Source organism: Paramacrobiotus metropolitanus, unplaced genomic scaffold (assembly GCF_019649055.1).
Source record: "Paramacrobiotus metropolitanus isolate TYO unplaced genomic scaffold, Prichtersi_v1.0 Parri_scaffold0000063, whole genome shotgun sequence".
In the NCBI taxonomy this organism is placed as follows: Eukaryota; Metazoa; Tardigrada; class Eutardigrada; order Parachela; family Macrobiotidae; genus Paramacrobiotus; species Paramacrobiotus metropolitanus.
This window is the reverse complement of record NW_026570283.1, coordinates 287,863-302,980: the sequence shown is the minus strand read 5'-3', so window position 1 is coordinate 302,980 and position 15,118 is coordinate 287,863. Positions and strand designations below refer to the sequence as shown.

At 44.4% G+C, this 15,118-nt stretch overlaps 4 protein-coding genes across 4 annotated transcripts; 2 read left to right on the top strand and 2 right to left on the bottom strand.

Moving 5' to 3' along the window:
• Positions 1–472: 472 nt before the first annotated feature.
• On the bottom strand, positions 473–2,136 carry LOC129593783 (uncharacterized). The gene is made up of 6 exons (XM_055490242.1): positions 2,051–2,136; positions 1,751–1,963; positions 1,553–1,602; positions 1,310–1,437; positions 1,050–1,154; positions 473–971 (listed from the first exon to the last, which is right to left on the bottom strand). Exons 1-6 carry the CDS (start codon positions 2,082–2,084, stop codon positions 794–796), a joined length of 708 nt encoding a protein of 235 aa, XP_055346217.1. The 5' UTR covers positions 2,085–2,136; the 3' UTR covers positions 473–793.
• An 875-nt stretch (positions 2,137–3,011) lies between these two features.
• LOC129593747 (vacuolar protein sorting-associated protein 18 homolog) lies at positions 3,012–9,224 on the bottom strand. The gene is made up of 6 exons (XM_055490201.1): positions 8,864–9,224; positions 7,158–8,285; positions 6,479–6,804; positions 5,536–6,083; positions 3,876–4,451; positions 3,012–3,527 (listed from the first exon to the last, which is right to left on the bottom strand). Exons 1-6 carry the CDS (start codon positions 9,073–9,075, stop codon positions 3,258–3,260), a joined length of 3,060 nt encoding a protein of 1,019 aa, XP_055346176.1. The 5' UTR covers positions 9,076–9,224; the 3' UTR covers positions 3,012–3,257.
• A 242-nt stretch (positions 9,225–9,466) lies between these two features.
• On the top strand, positions 9,467–11,627 carry LOC129593749 (endoplasmic reticulum-Golgi intermediate compartment protein 3-like). Its single transcript, XM_055490203.1, has 2 exons — positions 9,467–10,320; positions 10,825–11,627. The coding sequence occupies exons 1-2, from the start codon at positions 9,723–9,725 to the stop codon at positions 11,364–11,366; spliced, it is 1,140 nt and encodes a 379-aa protein (XP_055346178.1). The 5' UTR covers positions 9,467–9,722; the 3' UTR covers positions 11,367–11,627.
• Positions 11,628–12,231: 604 nt separating this feature from the next.
• On the top strand, positions 12,232–15,116 carry LOC129593748 (enolase-like). Its single transcript, XM_055490202.1, has 5 exons — positions 12,232–12,716; positions 12,856–12,980; positions 13,283–13,437; positions 13,566–13,876; positions 14,525–15,116. Exons 1-5 carry the CDS (start codon positions 12,357–12,359, stop codon positions 14,888–14,890), a joined length of 1,317 nt encoding a protein of 438 aa, XP_055346177.1. The 5' UTR covers positions 12,232–12,356; the 3' UTR covers positions 14,891–15,116.
• Positions 15,117–15,118: the final 2 nt, after the last annotated feature.

Here is a 15,118-nt window from a genome sequence, read left to right as displayed (position 1 = left end):
TTCGGAATTACAATAAGTACTGCTCTAGTAATAATCAGCCGATGTTCTCTGCAGTAACAAGTGATTACATACATAAAAACCCTACTGTCTGGAACCTTCCGTAGGCGAAACGTAAATTAAGAGTGTCCGTGATACTCCATTGTTCCGACCACTGCACGGTGCTTGTTTCTCGGGAAAATTACTGCTACTGACGCATGTACTTAAGAAACATACTCCCGTGACGACAACCACTTTGCAGATACGTTTGAAATGCTTTACTTTACATTATGATGTACAGATACTACGTATGTATACATACTATATATTAAGGAGCTGCCGGTTCCACCTTTGAATTAAATAATATTATGTATAACCGGTTATAACCTGCTGAAATTTTTTCGAAATGACACCAGATTTGAATGTCTAGTTTCAGTTACCGGTAGTTTGCTGCAATTAATCAGCTAGCGCAACAACATACAGATACAGAAGCTGTTTATTTATCACGTACATTATTATCACAATTTTCGTTCAAAAGCGTTACAAGAATGATTAACGCTACAATATTCAATCTTAAAACTTACTAAAAACATCAAAACCTGCGCATGTTTTGTACCTCTCAAGTAGAAGTGAACGTTGAAACCAAACAGCCAAACAAAATCTAAAAACCATCAAAACCATTACTTGCGTATAAACTGAAAAGATATCATTCACCAGCAGATCATGGCCGGCCAATAAAAACACTTCTCTATACACTTTTAAAATAAAGCATGCACTCTATTATCATCAAACTGTAAGATCCACGGGCCAATGTTCGCTAATGAACCGCCAGATGGCTCAGAGCGCTTTCCGCCTGGGCGCGACCGGAGTAGGTGGCAAAGGTGACGACCTCACCTGTTTCCTGTTGCCACAGGCTTTCGAGCCACTTATACACCTCGTCCTCCAGGAACCAGGTTCCTTCGCCCATTTCTTTGTTTATGCACTGGTATTTCATGCTGTATCAAAGAAGTCATGCATAGTAATTTGCATCATTAGGCTCGCAGGTCCAATTAGTCTCATCCAGTTTAACTCACCAACGCGATGTGTTGAACTCGTGCGCGAACAACATTCCGAGGGTGTTGGTTAAACAGGATGGTTGGCGGAGGATAATTTCGTTCTCAGCATGGACTTCGTGCCAGCTAGAAAGACAAAAAACACCTGTATTTTGTTAAATTACTCCGGCGTGTATCACCACCCTTTACGCCATTTACAGTGTTGACTCACTATTTTGGCGATAAACCTGCACAGCAAAGCTATGGATGTTCAGCTGTATAGACATGAATTCATAACCTACCGCGGTCCGTAGCCATCGAAACGTACCGCCATTGTGGCAACCCAGTGATTTATTGGCAAACTGGAGAATGTTTGCTTATCGCCGCCATACAGGCTTTCGGGGACAGCAACACCAAACACACGGGCCACCTAAAGAAGTACAAAGTACTTCTACGCATACATATGATTTATATTGGATTGGTAAGCTCTTCCGAATTTAGAAAGGATAGAAAGGATGTTCGTACAAGTACACGAGTACACTTACCCTGCCAGCAAAATACAATCCCGAATTCGATAACACCAGAACGCTGTCACCTGTGGTCAAACCAGATTTCAACCTTAGTTTTCGGCCTATTGGCACAACTCTCAGCCAAAGCATTACGATAACTATCCATCTATCCAAATTACGATGAGGTGCAGCTACCACCACACTGTTCCAGAAAGATTAGTATTGCCTTTCTACCTGGCGCAAACTTGAAGTTTTTGGTGAACTTTCCATCGGTGAAATCCTGGTTGAGGCTATCCTGGAGTATTTTTTCGATTTCGTCCAGGCGACTCTGCCACTGCGCGAAGATGTTGAGTACGTTCTCGGAACGCAGACGCTTCTTCTTCCTGTACTGACTCAAGCAGTTGATGGCAGCGGAAGACCACGGTGGCATGATGTAACGAAAGCAGCCTAATACCAAAATTTTTACATTTTACAGTTTTTCTGTAGAAAATCAAATTAATTTTATGATTTACAACTGTTATCAGCGTTACATACTATATGTGCGACTCCGAGTTCTGACTACTGACATTTGGTCCCATGCAACGCGCTGTACGTTTTGTCATGCGGTACGTGGACAGCGGTCTACATATTAAACAGCCATGAAGAGACTACGTATAAAATGATGGAGTGCGCTCGGTGCAGACCACAAGGTGCAGAATTCGTCATACCGTATCAGGCGTATCTATCCATCCTAAACGGCTCGATCCAAAGCGTATTAAAATACTTGTGTACCACTGTAGTCTGTACGTACCCTGCCAGCAAAATATCTATACAATCCAATCGAGTTCTCTTATTTCGTAGCGTTGTATTGTACTTTACCACTTTTGACTGATGATTATTCAGCCAGCCTCAGTGCTGACTGACCAGTGGTCACTGACCACTGACCAAGCGGCAAGCGCCGCCAGCAGTTTAATTACGTACAAAGATATAATGGTCCCGAATTTATTTACAAAGATATGATGGTCCCAAATTTTCAAAAATCAAAATAATTCAGAGTTACTTATTATGAAAATGAGTTTGTGCCGCGACCTCTGCATGTAGATGTACAATACAGATGACCATAGAATGTATTGTCGTATAAAACCCCATAAAATCAGTACCCGTAGTAATTCGGTACCTTACGCCACCGAGCATTCTACGTACGATTCGCCCTGGCCTTGTGGAATGCTGTTAAGCTGGTAGTGGTAAGTAGAAAGCTGATACGATAGAAAAAAAGCTACGCCGTCTGGACTTCGTGAAATAAAAAAGCAATTACCATCATCGCTACTATCGTGAACACTGTAAAAGAAAGGCCTTGTGAAGCTTCAGAATTTGCAACACTGGTCGGAACGCTCGATCCAGCGATTTACAGTTACAGTTCATAAAATGGCGCTTTGAGCAGTAAGTTGTATCGACAACATTGTAAATACTAAACTATAAATGGATGCAACATAATGGATGGATCCTGTACGCATAATCATAAATACACAATAATATTCTTCGACTTAAATAAAATCACAACAGCATGGTAACAAGACAACAGAAACAAGCTACTCAAATCATCACAAACGGTAACCGAAATATCAGCACTTAAAAAACAATCAATCATATTACTAGCACTTTTAAGCAACATCACCAACGAAGCGCAAGGTAAGTACTGTACTCATCGATGTCGTACAGCATTTAATCGAAAAAAAGTAACTCGATTTCACATGTATCACGATCACTGCCAGCTACCGGTAACGGCATCGTATTCATCGGGACTGATAAAGGGCAAATCCACCGACTTAATCATGAGCAGCCCGCAGAAGGGGCATTCGGAGGCTATTAGATCCTCTAATTCCTGCTTGACCATCTCTCGCTTACTTAACGTCCCCGCCGCTCCCCCGGATCCGAAGGAGTGCAAAGACGCACTGTCATCCTGTTCCCTCATAGTCTCCAATTGCTTACGCAAGTCATCCACCAGCACTGGCTTGTTCCCCATTAAATTAGGCTAAAAATAAATACACCCATTATCATTTTGTCCATTCATTATGTAAGAAACAACCACAGAAGAATAATTGTGAACCAGGTAACTTTGTTGTGCAAATTAAATTTATGTTTATCGTAATGAAATGGAACATTATGTATCGCAAGTTGGCAGCTATTTAATGCGCGAGTACTTCATGATTTCTAAACATAACTGCAGCCGCCTCATAATTTCAGTTGGACAGCAAAATTCATCAACGCTTTTCGTTGCCGATCAGTACCACAGCTGTTCATGTCTTTCAAAAGCGCTCGCATAAAACCACTAATTCAAGATTCGTAAACATTAGCAGATTATCACAAGTGGATTTCTTACCCGAACCAGTGCCATCAGGCAATCCGCATGTAGATGATGTTTGCAAGGAAAGACATAAAACTGTTGAGTCAATAAGGGCAACCGGCATTTGGTACACACTTCGCCTCCATTGATAAACATACACTGACTACGGAATTCACTGATCTCTCCCCGCAGATCCTCCGCTTCTCTTGTCGCTTCTTCGACCTCACCTTTCAGCGTTCCGATATGCCGATTATAATCCTCTAACGATGCACAGATGGCCTCCTTGAAATCGTCAATCGTCACAAAGTCCGGGAAGAACGGCAGAATATCCTCGATTTTAATAATATCCCCAGATTCATGCAGCAGCTCGGTGGCTTTGGAAATGTCTGAGTCTTGCGTGACCATGTACTGAGCGATCAGCAGCCACAATCGCTTGCGGGTGTCGTTGTCCAGGCTGAAGGATTTGGCGATGCTCTTGGCCAGGTCGGGATCGAATTTCAGTGCCAATTCCACCGCTTGGATGTGCAGGTCCAGAACGCAGTACAGGTGGACAGCGGCGCGCGGCAGGGTGTGCTCGACGCAAAGGCGGAGCGTTCCTTTACGGTCATACAACTAGAACGTAGCAAAATTTGTTGAAACCCTTGCTGTAGAATCTATCAGTAATTAGTATATAGCTCGATTTTTGTTTGCATCGAGCGCGAACAGCGAGGTGCTACTATTACTGTAACTGATCGTCAAGAGTATAAAATTTGTCTGACGCCACGAAGAGCGTCACGTAACACTTTTCAAATTCCACAAATCCAGCATCGTTACCCAGTGGTATTAGCGCTCGCGCAATAATGTGGTTAACAAACACCGCTAGTTCGTTCGTAATGTAACAACACGGCCGCTCTTTTCAGTTTAATAAACGTACTGTATTGGCAGTAAAGCAAAGAAGACGTATCACTAGTACGAGTACGATAATTTTGTAAGGCGCCATCTATAAATTACGTCACGCAAGCAGGGGGAGGGGGGAGGTCCTGAAAGCGTTACTGGTTGTTACAAGGGGGAGGGGGGCTTTAAAAATTTGTTACGATTATGACGTTAACATGCTATATCGATGGAGGGGTTCTAATTTTGTTACGTAACGCTCAGGGGAGGGGATCTCGGTTTGTTAGCATAAGTGACACAGGGGGAGGGGGTATCAAAAATGTCCAATTTTCACGTGACGTAATTTATGGATGGCGCCTAAACTGCCTGCAAACCATCACAACAGTGGAAGTACCGCATACAAAATAACTGGATGCTGTGCCTGAATAGATACCGATCTCGACTGCCACTTTCACAATTTAATATGCTATTCTCTTGTCATGGCATTAGAGTAGCAAAGTGTAAACTTGGAAAGACATTAAAACCACTTATTATTACCACAAAAATCATCATTAAGGCAATTAAAAAATAAAAATACAACCAGATGATTCGCCTTAATCCGCGTTATTTCATAAACCTATTCAATAAATATTGTACAAGCCCTGTACCCCACGCAGTTATCGATAATGGCTCAATTCAAACCACCACACTACAATCAACCTTGCTACAACCAACATTGGAAGGCAATGTCATAATACCTACAATTTCCAACGCAGTTCTGCCGCTGCTAGTATGCTACGAAAAGAGCTTTCAGGAATCAGGACAAACCATGAAAATAATAACTCACCTCCATGTTCTTTCGCTTGCATTCTTCATCAATCGTCAATAGATACTGCAGCAGAGCCTCCTCATTTCGCATCCGACAATACATCCCTACCAGATAATTATGCAACGATCCATCCATCGTGCCCACTCCGAACACACAGTATTCCAGAAACCGCACCACTTCTCCAGCCTCTCCGTCCATCGCCGTTCCATTGTACCGCTGGAGACTGGGCAGCAGACGATGAGGATTCAATGTTTTTTTGCTGATCCACAGATCTACCATCATCTTCGGAACATGACGCATCAGCTGCGGCGAGAAGTCGTAGATCAATTCGGCGGCATTCCCTGCCGGCGTGGCACTGGTCTGGGTGGAGAGCACACGGATAGCTTCCTTGTACATTTGGCGTTCCAGATAGAATTCAATGAGACGCCGACTGTCACCCAGATGGTTGGCTAGAAAAAGGTATTCTTCATCGGCGCCGTGGCTAAGCAGAATGGAACAGAAAACATCCGGGGAGGAAGTAAAAACATCGGTAAATTGAGGATTCGCCATGAATTCACGGAATTCGCCTGCGATTGCACAACAATTCTAACTTAAACTCTGATTTTAATCCAATAAACAGAATAAAAAAATCAACTGAGATTTTTAAAGTTACCGGCGCGTACGGTATTAATTTTTATGAACCATCCATCTGTGTAAGTACATTTATCTCATCTATTTTGTTAAATAACCCCCAAAAAAATGCGTCAAAGGAAACATCTATCTGTATTCGGGATTTAAAATCTAATTTAACATTTAGTGAACTGTTAACGGTAGGGAAGGTTTCAAGGTATTAGATAGTCTAATTTTTCTATTAATATTCGAGGCCGAGTATGAGAGTACCGGAAGATTAACAACCTCACCAGTCAGGTCATGCCAAAACAATGGGTTTGTCCACACTAAAAGACAGTGACACATCACTCACCAAGTAATTCTTTGTACGCAACCTGATCTTTTTCCGTGGTTTTCAGCTGCTGCAAATGGTTCAGATAGATCTCCATGAGCCAGGAGCAAACCATGAACAACTGTGGCGACCGAGTGTTGGATTTGAACAACTCAGCCTTCTTGAGCAAGAGCAACTTGAGCGCTTTCTCCTGTCGGAGACGACTGAACTTCAGGACAACCTCCTCGAAAGCAGCTTCACTAGTGGCGTAGATTTCCGCACTCTGCTCATATTGTCCTTGTTGCAGTAGCGATTCGGCTTTTAAAATCTGCACCATATTGCTGACTGACGGGTCGTTCTGACAAAACCTGCAAGAAAACACAATTTAGGAGGACGAGAATGCGTCGATGATAATGGCTTTAACACCCTCAAACGAAATACTGGGTACGAAAACGAAATATCTGCTATACCCTGTACCCTGTCATCACCACCTCAGAAGCCATACTCGTACAAAAACTAAATCTGCATTTACAATACCCACTGGGCGCAAATTTAGGTGAGCTACAACAGTACTCACTGCATCAGACATTCGAAAACCAGTGCTGACTTTTGATTCGCAAGTTGTAAGTGCCAACAACCAAATCATTTTTGCGACACAACTCTACGTTCTGTAGTTGGATCCGCTTTATTATAATAAGCCAATGGATGATTCGGAAATTACCTTAGAGCGGAATCATAATCTCCCTTAGCCAAATAAATTCTCCACACATTCCGACTTTCATCCGTTATTTTGTACCGATACACCGCCGCCTCCGAATACACCCACACCGTTCCACTGGCCGGATCTCGACAGATGCCCATAAGCTTCCCATACCGTTCCACACTGAACACATCATCAAAGACAATCTGGCAGGACAACTTGGACAACACCCGCACACCCGTCGGATACTGAATCAGCACATGGAACTCCGTCGTCACCAGGGACAAGGGTCGGTTACCCTTATCTTTTTCCTTGGGAAACGTATACAGCTGCGGATTCACTAGCACGTAACTGTCGGGTGTATCGCCCGTTATTCCGATATCCGCGTAATACACTCCAGGCTCATTCAGCCATGCGAAGGACGACGGAGACGTGGAATTTTGTACCGGTCGCCACGCGGCCAGACAGCAGTGGCGCGGATTCCCCGGCAGCTCCAAAAAGTTAGTCATCGGTTTTTCCGGATCCAACATAAAAATCTCCTGAAACAGCGGCGCATCGGTAGTGCTTCCCAGCGTTCCCCGGAACTGGTACAGACGGGTATTGGTGGCCACCAGCACCGCATACATTCCGGATTTTCCTTTTAACCGGTCGAAATAGATCCCGCGAATGTGTACTGGCTCCGGCTGGGCCAAATTACACACCTGCTTCCAATACGACTCTACACTGGCTGCCAGGAACACCGTCGAGGCTTCCGCGGCGCTGGCATTGAATTCCGTCTCGAATATCACCCCCTGTTGAGTCCCTAAAAGAATGGGTAGCGGTCCGGCGGGGGAATCAAGCACCTGGTAGTTCCAGCCGACGGCAGTCAGGATGTGCGTGCGCAGTTTCAGAATGGTGCGCGATTTCTTGGAATGACGCGAGAAGTACAGCACCTCACCGGAGCGCATGGCTAGGAGGATGTGCCGGCCCAGCGGATCCAGGAAGATGTCCTCGACGCCGTCGTTGGGGGAACTGGTGCGGATGTCCATGGATTCGATCTGGTCGGGATTGCTGCGGAGATCGATGCGGCAGAGCGTGTTGTCTTTGGTGTAAAGGAGGACTAGACGGTCGCAGACGGCCATGCGCGAGACACTCTTGCCGTTGGGAATCCTGTCACAGTAAGCACTTACTGACTTACAGTTCCTGTATATCAGGTAGTAAGGTACATAATAAAACGGTGGACAAAAAAGCCGTGGCTTCGGTTTACCAACATCGAGGCACAAGAATATTTGTTCATTTTAATTTTTGCTACAGCTATTACAAGTACAGTACCTCTGCAGAGAATGCGTTGCTGAATACTAGCACTCTTACTCCTGTCGCGCTCTTCCACTACGTACTCCGTAGTGCAATGCAACAACGCACAGTCTTCATGATTTTTTATGCCAATTATACATTGCAGCTTTTTTGCAGGTATAATGTGACAGTGAAATAAAGTTCTTAAGTTTTAACTATACTGTTACTAACTCAAGTATTTACCTTAATGGTATAATTTAATGGTATAATAATTATCATAAATCTTAATGGTGTATAAACTGTATGATATGTAATATATTCAATTCATTTGAATGATTTGATAATTCAAATTACATTTCCGACCGCAGTCATAAAACAACCGAGATGCTACTGCGATAGGTACATGTCTCGCTCAATACTTACTCGTTAATTGTAGACAAAGTTGACAAACTTACTGAAACTCAATACGCTCTTTGTTGAAGATGGGTGTCTCGGGGACAGCAGGCATCTGACGGCTCTTGATCGTCCGCGGTGTGGGGGTGGCGAAGGGATTGGAACCAGCTGGTGAGGCACCTCTGCCCACGCTGCTGCCCAGAACCGCACTCTGCGACGAAGCACGCGGCAACGATCGGGCGGATTCCTCATACTGGTCGAATATGGAAGCCATCAAAATTGGATGATACCACTCAGAGGTCTACGCAGCATCCAGAACTTTAAGGGAAACGTTCATTACACTTTTCATTACACTTTTAGATTTGTGAAGTAGCGATGCAAACTGGCATGTGCAGAACTTTGCAGCGCAAAACAAGTGGCAAGCTTTGAAGCTCGCCAACAATTGTTGCTCAAATAACGAGGAAGTAAACTGAGCACTCATTTTTACCCTGTTGCTAACATGACTTGCTTAGCATAAATTTATACAAGTAATGCACTGAGCTGCGCATTGTTTCTTTTTTAAATTATTCATAAACATTGCATTTCCGTGTACGTAGGCGATACACGAATTCTGGCGGGTAAATAAACGGATTCGTGAAAAATCCAAAAAGTTTTTGCATTTACGAAGCGCCGCAGATACACAAAATCTGATTAGATGGTAAGGTCTTCGTTGATTTATCGGGATTCGAGATGTTTTCATTTTGATTTTTTAATCCTTTATCCTTCCAACCTGATCTGGTGAAATTTCGGAATTTAACAGTGCGCGAGTGAGGGTGCGGTAACGGTGGAGTGCTTGTGCGATTCGCACATTCGTGTGTTTGATGATCACATCGATTGGGAGGACTGTGGAAGTAGGCTGAGTTCCCCGATCCGGCCTTGACAATGGCCGCATTGGGCAAGCTGGCCGATAAGATCCGTCCCCTGGATGCCTTCTCCAAGACCCTGGATGAGATCCGCATCCAGACCTTCTCCGGTGGCATCGTCACCATTCTTTGCACAGTCCTCATGCTGCTGCTCTTCCTCTCCGAACTCAACCACTACCAGACGCTCAAAGTCACCGAGACACTCTTCGTCGACGTGTCGCGGTCGGGGAAACTGCGCATCAACCTGGATGTGACGTTCTACAAGATTTCCTGTGGATTCCTTAACGTGGACGTGATGGACTCGTCGGGCGAGCGGCTGTCGTCCATAGAGAAGACCATCACCAAACACAAGACGGACATGCTGGGCAATCTGGCTCAGGAGGAGCCCACGGAGGTGGTGCGCGTGGGGCACACGACGGTAGGGCTGAATGGGACGTGTGGGAGCTGCTACGGGGCGGAGAATGCGCAGCGGAAATGCTGTAATTCCTGTGAGGATATCATCTCGGCGTACATGGAGATGGGCTGGGCGCTGCGTTCGACGGAGGATTTCGAGCAGTGTAAAAGGGAGTTTAAAGAGAAGCACATTTCCATTAATAAGGAAGGATGCCGACTCACGGGTACGTTGTATAACATCTTTTTTTTGGACAGCTGTAGCTTCTAGGGACCACCCAAGTAGGGATATTGTAGAATTCTGTGTTTTGGCCTCGGCTTGAAAATCGCAGCTCTACTCTAGAGTCTAGATTTCTCTTTAAACTGCATTGCCACATTGGTTTTTAATGAGTACGTTCTTGCTGCAATAAATAGTGGTTAGGTTTGTATTGCAGTAACGCATGAAAATGCATGCGAGTGATTTATGTGATGTTTCATTTGTTCACGTGTTTTGAAATAGTGTCATGTTTAATATGTTTAATAAGTATTTTGCATAGGTTACGCATCAATGAGTAGTTACATCTGGTATTTTTGTCTTAGCCGAACAACAGGTTAATTCTAGAAAAAACATTAGCAGTCAAAATGGCTCATTTAATTAGGTCAAAAAAGCAATAATCGTAGAATATTACTGTGATTGTGCTGTTGCTGTTGTTAGTGCCCACAAAAATTGCAGGGATTGACTTACTTTACAGGTTATGTAGAAGTGAACAAAATTCAAGGCAATCTCCACATCGCCCCCGGATCGACATTCGGCGGTTCCGGGATGCACTCGCACGTGCATAACCTGATCCCTTTCGAAGCGAAAGACGTTAACACCACTCATCTGGTCCACCATTACTCTTACGGCGTTCCGTATCCCGGCCGCATTGACCCCATGGATAACATGATGGCCGTGGCCGGCGAGGGCGCCATGATGTTCAGCTACTACACCAAGATCGTTCCCACAATGTACGCTTCGGTGCACAACTTTACGACACGCACCTTCCAGTATTCACTGACGACGCATAAAAAATCGCTGGCCCGCTCAGGAACGCTGGAGAAGGGTCTGCCGGGACTGTTCGTGTATTATGAGTTGTCGCCCATTATGGTGAAGATGGAGGAGGAATACCGGAGTACCATGCACTTTCTGACCAGTGTCTGTGCCATTGTAGGAGGGTTGTTTACCGTGGCGGGGATTGTGGATGGGATGATCTATCGGGGCGGGAAGGTGATTAGGAAATTTCATCAGGGATGATGTTTTCTATGATTGTTATTGAATGGTTTTTTTTTATTTAATTCATAAATGTTTCCTCGAATTTAACTGTGACACCGGTACGATCTATTATACAGATAAAGGTCTAAGACTACTGTATTAACTCAGAGTTTATGTCTCTGGTGTTTTGTTTAGGAGCTGTGCCATTCTCTTTGGAATTTTATTGTTGTGCACTGCCTTTTAAGATTTTTCGATTTGAATGCACTACGAGTATAATTTTTCGGAAAAATATCACGCTTTTCGTACGTTCAGTAGCTGTTCATACTTCATGCGTATTGCATCAAATATTGTATGCTTCAGTAAGTTTATTTAATAATTGTACTTATTTGTAAGTATTGTACATCTGGACTTGGGTTTGGACTGTACTCTAGTAAAAAGTCTAGTGGCAGTAAGTAGTAAGTACTCGTAATCTAATACATCTATATGGATAGCAGTCATTGCATAATACGAGTAATATTTATCTATTTCCGCTGCTGAACGAAATAACAGTGTCAGTTTTAATTTATGCCGGTACACCATTGTTGATAACGCTGATTTGACAATGAGAATTGAGAGGACGATACATACAGTACAGTACTTACCTCGCTGTCAGATATGTAAGATAACGTAACTCGTAAGTCCAGAGACAAAACGCTAGCCGATAGCAGGCCCGATACCACTCATGCCGTCGGCCGAGAGGAAAGCGAGAAACGTGCCACCGGAAATGAAATCTCTGTACAGTTGTGCTCTACTTCAGCGCATAATTTTCCACCGGGCAGTAGCGCGCTGCAGCTATAAAATGCCCGGGGCCAAGTTTTCTACGTCAACCAAATCAGCTGTCTACGGGCGAGGCTCAATGGTATCGCGTTGCAGCGGTGTATAAAAGCCCGGTGTCGCGCTGCTAACTCGCGCATTCAGTCCCTGGATTTCCTGCTCTACATCCTCCCGCCTGCATTTTGCATTTTTCATTATCACCTGATATTCCGCTAAAAAATGTCGATCAAGAAGATTTTCGCTCGTCAGATCTTTGACAGTCGTGGCAATCCCACGGTGGAAGTGGACCTGACGACGGACAAGGGTGTTTTCCGCGCGGCGGTTCCCTCGGGCGCCTCCACGGGCATCCACGAAGCAGTGGAACTGCGGGATGATGTCAAGGGCGAGTACCACGGGAAGGGCGTCAGTAAGGCCATCAAGAACGTCAACGACGAGATTGCGCCCAAACTGATTGCGCAGAACTTCAAAGTCAGCCAGCAGAAGGAGATCGATCAGTTCATGATCCAGCTGGATGGGACGAAGAACAAGGGGCGTCTGGGCGCCAACGCCATCCTGGGTGTGTCCATGGCCGTGGCCAAAGTGGGTGATTTTAGCGAAAGACCACTGGTTTAATTCTTTAACAAGTTTTAGTGATGTACCATTGTTTATGCAAGATGTAAACGACTTGTGTATTTATTTTCATTTTGGTGAGTTTCCTGAAATTGTTGTGATTTATTAGGCAGCTGCGGCGGAAAGTGGCCTGCCGTTGTACCGCTACTTGGCCAGTCTGGCTGGTAACAAGGACATCATTCTGCCAGTGCCCTCTTTCAACGTCATCAACGGAGGTTCCCACGCTGGAAACCGGTAAGGATTATTATTGGCCATATTGGGTGATACGGTAGATGCTATCATGCTGATACTGCAGCACAAGCGATAAGGTTCGTATGACAGCACGGCGGACTTATCAGTATTATTATTTATTAATGATGATAAAAGCAACAAAATTAAAAAGATTGTTTGCAAAAATCAGGATCAGCAAAATAAAATCAACAGTGAAGAGTATATTCGAGTAGGTGTATGTTTTAATATCATATTTATTAATTCGTAAATAGAGGAGCGAATAAATTTGTTATAGCATTCATGGTATCAGTCTGGTGCGATTGCAGCTTGGCGATGCAGGAGTTCATGGTGATGCCGCTGGGTGCCAAAAACTTCTCCGAGGCGATGCGCATGGGCAGTGAAATCTACCACCACCTCAAGAAAGTCATCCAGGATCGTTATGGCAAATCGTCCGTTGGTGTCGGCGACGAAGGTGGTTTTGGTAAGCAAAACTGCTTTTAGAGTACCGTACAATTTCAGTCATTCGATAGTCGCACGGACCGCGTATGGCAGTACAGTACTAGTAGTGAACTCATAACCAAAAGGAGTGAATGGCTGAGCCTTTTTCAGCTCCCAACATCACTGAAGGCCGCGACTCACTGCAGTTGATCAAGGATGCCATTCAGCTGGCTGGCTACACGGATAAGGTGAAGATCGCCATGGACACGGCTGCATCGGAGTACTACAAGGAGGCCACCAAACAGTACGATCTGGACTTCAAAAACAAGGATTCGGACAAGTCTAAGTGGTTGAGTGGCGATGCCATGGGTGACGTGTACAAGAGCTACATTAAGGAGTTCGATGTGGTGTCTCTGGAAGATCCCTTTGACCAGGATGACTGGGAATCATGGGTTAAACTGACCGGAAGCGTCGATATCCAGGTGAGGCCAATCAAATACCAAAAAATGCGCGGTGTCGCGCCTTGATATGTAGAACTAAAGGAATTGAATTGGTTGGAATTTATTTGGTTTTGCTTTATTTAAAACCATAGAATGTGAGCCAGGAAAATCGAGAAACGCGTAAAAGTAATTTTGTAGGTAAATGTGCAATATGTACATGAAAAATTGTGAACCATTAATAATTTTTGTATTTGTTTATGTTTAACTCATAAATTTAATTTTAATTAACACGAGTGCAGAGGATGTATTGGTATTTGTATTCTGGCGTTCCTTGCTTGTGGTTTTTCAAAGCATTTTTTATGTGCTTGTGTTTGTTTTTTCCTGCTTTTGTATGTCTAGCTAGCGTACTAATTACATAATACAATTTATCGATATTTTGTTGTCTTTTATCTGTCTGTCACTGCTTCTCTGAATTTGCTCATCTGTTTCTACAAGAAAATTCAGACAAATTTGCTCAGCGGTCTTGGTCTTGGCTGTTGTCGTTGGTACTCTGCTATAACTTCCGTAATGCGCTGGCATCGCTGCAGAACTTTGAAATTTTTCTTTATTTAATTTCCTAAATGTTTTTAAATTGGGATTCCCTGCAATGTTTTTGCACCTGCTGTATATTGAGCTGCTGTTTGTGCATAGATTGTTGGCGATGACCTCACCGTCACCAACCCGGAGCGCATCAAGATGGCCCAGGAGCGGAAAGCCTGCAACTGTCTTTTGCTGAAAGTCAACCAGATCGGCTCCGTCACCGAATCGATCGAAGCGGCTCAGTTGGCGCAGTCCCACGGCTGGGGCGTCATGGTTTCGCATCGTTCCGGTGAAACGGAGGACGCCTTCATCGCCGATCTGGTGGCGGGATTGGGCGTTGGCCAAATCAAATCGGGTGCTCCTTGCCGCTCGGAACGGCTGGCCAAGTACAACCAGCTGTTGCGCATTGAGGAAGAGTTGGGCGGTCAGGCCAAGTATGCCGGCGCGAACTTCCGCAATCCCAAACGATCTTCCTAAATCTGGAATCAAAATGAATGCTCTCTCTCAGTGTGTTTGGCTTTTGAGTCTTTTTGGTTATTGTGTTGTTGCTGGGTTTAGTTTGATTTGGTTTTTTAGCGGATGTTAATGTGTTTAATTTGCTGGCCGCCGTTTGAGCTCGGTGCACGCTGGATGTGATTTGTGATGGATATATCTTATTGGTGTGGCTCTCGGTTAGAGAATAATAATTATTTTTGTCATGAAATT

Bases quoted from the DNA above. Each gene is read 5' to 3' on its own strand.
- LOC129593783 (XM_055490242.1), bottom strand. From the start codon at position 2,084: ATGTCAGTAGTCAGAACTCGGAGTCGCACATATA. The intron at 1,964-2,050 runs GTATGTAACGCT...TTTTGGTATTAG, and splicing joins AACTCGGAGTCGCACATATA to GCTGCTTTCGTTACATCATG. The intron at 1,438-1,552 runs GTAAGTGTACTC...GTACTTCTTTAG, and splicing joins GATTGTATTTTGCTGGCAGG to GTGGCCCGTGTGTTTGGTGT.
- LOC129593748 (XM_055490202.1), top strand. From the start codon at position 12,357: ATGTCGATCAAGAAGATTTTCGCTCGTCAGATCTTTGACAGTCGTGGC. The intron at 12,981-13,282 runs GTAAGGATTATT...GTGCGATTGCAG, and splicing joins GGTTCCCACGCTGGAAACCG to CTTGGCGATGCAGGAGTTCA. The intron at 13,877-14,524 runs GTGAGGCCAATC...GTTTGTGCATAG, and splicing joins CCGGAAGCGTCGATATCCAG to ATTGTTGGCGATGACCTCAC.
- LOC129593749 (XM_055490203.1), top strand. From the start codon at position 9,723: ATGGCCGCATTGGGCAAGCTGGCCGATAAGATCCGTCCCCTGGATGCC. The intron at 10,321-10,824 runs GTACGTTGTATA...CTTACTTTACAG, and splicing joins GGAAGGATGCCGACTCACGG to GTTATGTAGAAGTGAACAAA.
- LOC129593747 (XM_055490201.1), bottom strand. From the start codon at position 9,075: ATGGCTTCCATATTCGACCAGTATGAGGAATCCGCCCGATCGTTGCCG. The intron at 6,805-7,157 runs GTAATTTCCGAA...GTTTTCTTGCAG, and splicing joins GATTATGATTCCGCTCTAAG to GTTTTGTCAGAACGACCCGT. The intron at 4,452-5,535 runs GTGAGTTATTAT...GCTACGTTCTAG, and splicing joins GCAAGCGAAAGAACATGGAG to TTGTATGACCGTAAAGGAAC.